Raw genomic sequence first — 3,489 nt, 5'->3', positions numbered from 1 at the left:
ACCCAAAGCAAAATACTTATATTGATAATGTTTTCTCTTGTAAGAATGAACAACTGTAACTTTGGTTTCAAACAATAAGAATAATGGATGATTCCTGGTTTCTTTTCATAAGAACACCTATAATTACTCACAATATGATTATAAGAAGAGTAACTAATCAGGCATGATTATCATAATATTATAAATTACTGCTAAATCTAAAGCTAAAGAGGTTATAGATGTGATTTTGATACTGAACTTGAAATGATGTAAAATATGTAGCTGCAATCAGAGATCACTGATGTTGTTTTGGAGGTAGATAGTAGGTGAAGGATTAGAGGAAAGAGGAACTAGAAGGTGAGCAGAGATGACCAACACCTCAGAGTTTGATGATTTGGAAACAGATTGTTGCAACTCAAACTGTTAGAAGAAAAAGACTGTGCAGGTATAGAGTTTAGGGAGACATTTGAGCAACACCAGGACATGAACACAGATATCAGGTCATAATGTCTCTAAGACATTGATGGATATGAGGTCATGTATTCCAGCAGGCGGCTAATAATACAAGCATGACAACAGTGATAGCTAATGCAAGTGTATCTGTAGGGTGGAGAAACCCTATAAAAGGTGAAAGCAAAAGAGGAACCTTTGGTTGGATCCTCCAGGCAGATTTTAGCCAAAATTGAGATGGACAAAGAACTCTGCAACTTTAGTAGATCCAGAACCACAGATACTCAACGAAAGTCCTGTGCATGGGGACCAACCCATCAGCCCTGCAACATGTGGCCTTAAATTGCACTTCTGTCATCAAGTGAGTTCAGACCCCAAAGATAAAGGCAAAGACAAAGAACAAATACAAAGAAAAGGAACTGCGGCCTTCCTTCTGTGCGGTCAGCTCGCCTACATCTCAGCAGACCAGAAAGATCTTGAAACAAGGTGAAGGGGGCTTCAGATCTGAAGACAAGAAGCTGAGGACCGCTACAGAAAGTCACCCTAAGATCCAAGACCTGCAGCTCTACATCAGTACTCTTCCTGCCAGCACCCAAGGCCAGTGTGACCTCACATCCATGCAGAGACGAAAGCTCATCAGACCTGCAGTGACGCCTGCCCTGATCGATCAGCGCTGTGAGTCTCCTCCTGCTGGAACACGTTCTTCATCGTCAGGCTGGTTCTGGAGTTCAAAATTCCATACACTATCCATCTCTCAAATAGTCCCTTTTTAGTTCTCAGTGTCAGCATTAGGGAAAGATAGGATGACTGATTTTTCTGATTTGATTATTTCTGCTACTGCATTAAGCTGTACCTTCTTTCGCAAATCTGTCTTACTAATAAATATTCAGCATAAAGAAAAATCTAATAGATGTTGTGGACATTCAATTAATGAGTCACCTCAAAGTTCTTTGATGGTTGTAAAATATGTATGATGCCTGATTCTGGAGAGAAAAAGGTGTAAATCGATTTTTCTTTTCTTGGACATTTTGATGTTAGCTTGTCGATGCCTGTTCTATTCACTGGGAAAATGAATAAACAGCTTGAGGTGACTCTGCTGCTCTCTAGTGGCGAGAAGCCGTAATGTTGGCTTGTAACAATCGGAATGCATTATGGGAGATGTAGTTTGTAGTCAATTCGTGCTCAAAACTTATTTTAAGTCAATCATGTGGCCCGCAGGCCTTGAGTTTGAGACATGTGCATTATGCCATAGAACTGCCAATTGGCAATTGAAGTAAAGTAGTCTCGATTTCAAAGAAGCCTACATTGACGTAGATTGGCAAATGAACCATCACGAAAAAGGAAGGCTCTTGTTGTCTCACTGCACCCCAAGAGATGCATAACCTACAAAAATAGTTTCTGTCTGGTTTCAAACCAGAGACCTTTTGCGTGTTAAACAAATGTGATAGCCACTACACTGCAGGAACTGAACTCCTCTACTTTGTTTTAGTTTGAGGTTCCAAAGTTGATGATGTGAGATGCAACGCATGAAAATTTTGTACAGACCATGACACCACAGAACTCTTGTTGACCTTTAGTAAACACCTGTGATGAATAGAACATGTAAAATCTGTTTCTGTCTGGTTTTCAACCAGAGACCTTTTGCATGTGAAGCAAACATGATAACCACTACACTACAGAAATTCATGCTTTTTCCACTGTTCCTGGTAGATGATCCAAAATTTGTTAGAGACTAATACCAACAATGGGCATGGAACAATGTCAAATACTTATACCACAGATCCTCTCAGAGAGCACAGTAACTTGGTGAACCAACTGTCAAACTTATATTTGTGCCTAATTTCACATTACAGTCCATAAACTAAGCCTGGGATCAGAAATTTTGCATTGAAGATGTCATTAGCAGAGACAAATGGTTCTACAGAGACTTGGCTAAATGGCTAAAAAATAAAATCAATACTTACAAATAAAAATGGTTCAAAAATAAAATTAACACATTATAAAACAAAAATATCTGAAATACAATCAACACTTTAAAATTAAAAATGGTTCAAAAATAATAACACTTCAAAATAAATAATGGTTCAAAAATACAATCAACACTTCAAAATACAAAATCTCTGGAAAATAAAATATTATGTGTTGTTTTGAAAAACATTAGAATATAAGCACTTTTATCAAATCTTCATTGTGGTAAGATCATGTGAGTTCTTAAATCCATGGAAACTCAACAGTTTGTAAGGTAGCTTAGCTCAGCAGGTTAGGGCACGGTGCTGGTAATGCTGAGGTCATCGGTTCGATTACCATACTGGTCTATTCATGTCTAAGGTCTTTCAGACAATCAACACTTCAAATAAATAAGGGTTCAAAAATAAAATCAACACTTCAAAATATATAATGGTTCAAAAATAAAATCAACACTTCAAGATATATAATGGTTCAAAAATAAATTCAACACTTTACAATTACAAAATGGTTCAAAAATAAAATCAACACTTTACAATTAAAAAATGGTTCAAAAATAAAATCAACACCTCAAAATTAAAAATGGTTCAAAAACAAAATCAACACTTCAAAATATATTATGGTAACTTTCTGTCATAAACTAAGCCTGGGATCAAAAAATGTATTGAAGATGTCATTTGCGGAGACAAATGGTTCTACAGAGACTTGGCTAAATGGCTAAAAAATAAAATCAATATTTACAAATAAAAAATGGTTAGGAAGCGCATTACAAAACCTTTGGTTGAAATGGGGCGTTAAATTCAAGTCTCCATTACAGACCGCAACGTTGTGTTAATCCATTTGAGGAGGCGGCAGTTTATCTTGAGGAAATAAATGACAATGCAAAAGTTAATTAGACTGTAACCTGCGCAGTCTGCTGCTCAACCACTGTGGATGCGGCTCCGCCGCTGCGAAGAATTAAAAACCGCTGGAAGTAACTCATCCAGCGGATTTAACAAATGGAACCTTGGTGCACGTTACCCAGGAGAGCGGCGCTCTGGAGGATCTGCAGACTTGACACCTGACGGTTTCGGAGAAGCGAAACCACACCAAAAA

At 37.6% G+C, this 3,489-nt stretch overlaps 1 protein-coding gene and 1 long non-coding RNA gene across 2 annotated transcripts in view; one reads left to right on the top strand and one right to left on the bottom strand.

Annotated features, from left to right (window-relative positions):
• Positions 1-1,249, bottom strand: part of LOC107837274 (uncharacterized) — a 15,141-nt gene extending 13,892 nt beyond the window's left edge. The window contains exon 1 of the long non-coding RNA XR_001663294.1: positions 705-1,249. This is a non-coding gene — a long non-coding RNA (uncharacterized LOC107837274). The remainder of the gene's footprint in view (positions 1-704) is intronic.
• Positions 1-3,489, top strand: part of LOC103144587 (cystatin) — a 27,024-nt gene that overhangs the window by 17,218 nt on the left and 6,317 nt on the right. Inside the window, exon 3 of the mRNA XM_016676176.1 lies at positions 1,421-1,426. Coding sequence (XP_016531662.1) covers positions 1,421-1,426 — 6 coding nt within the window. The remainder of the gene's footprint in view (positions 1-1,420; positions 1,427-3,489) is intronic.

This window comes from Poecilia formosa, unplaced genomic scaffold (genome assembly GCF_000485575.1).
Source record: "Poecilia formosa unplaced genomic scaffold, Poecilia_formosa-5.1.2 Scaffold129, whole genome shotgun sequence".
In the NCBI taxonomy this organism is placed as follows: domain Eukaryota; kingdom Metazoa; phylum Chordata; class Actinopteri; order Cyprinodontiformes; family Poeciliidae; genus Poecilia; species Poecilia formosa.
The sequence above is the reverse complement of the archived record's forward strand: the minus strand, read 5'-3'. Positions and strand labels throughout refer to the sequence as shown.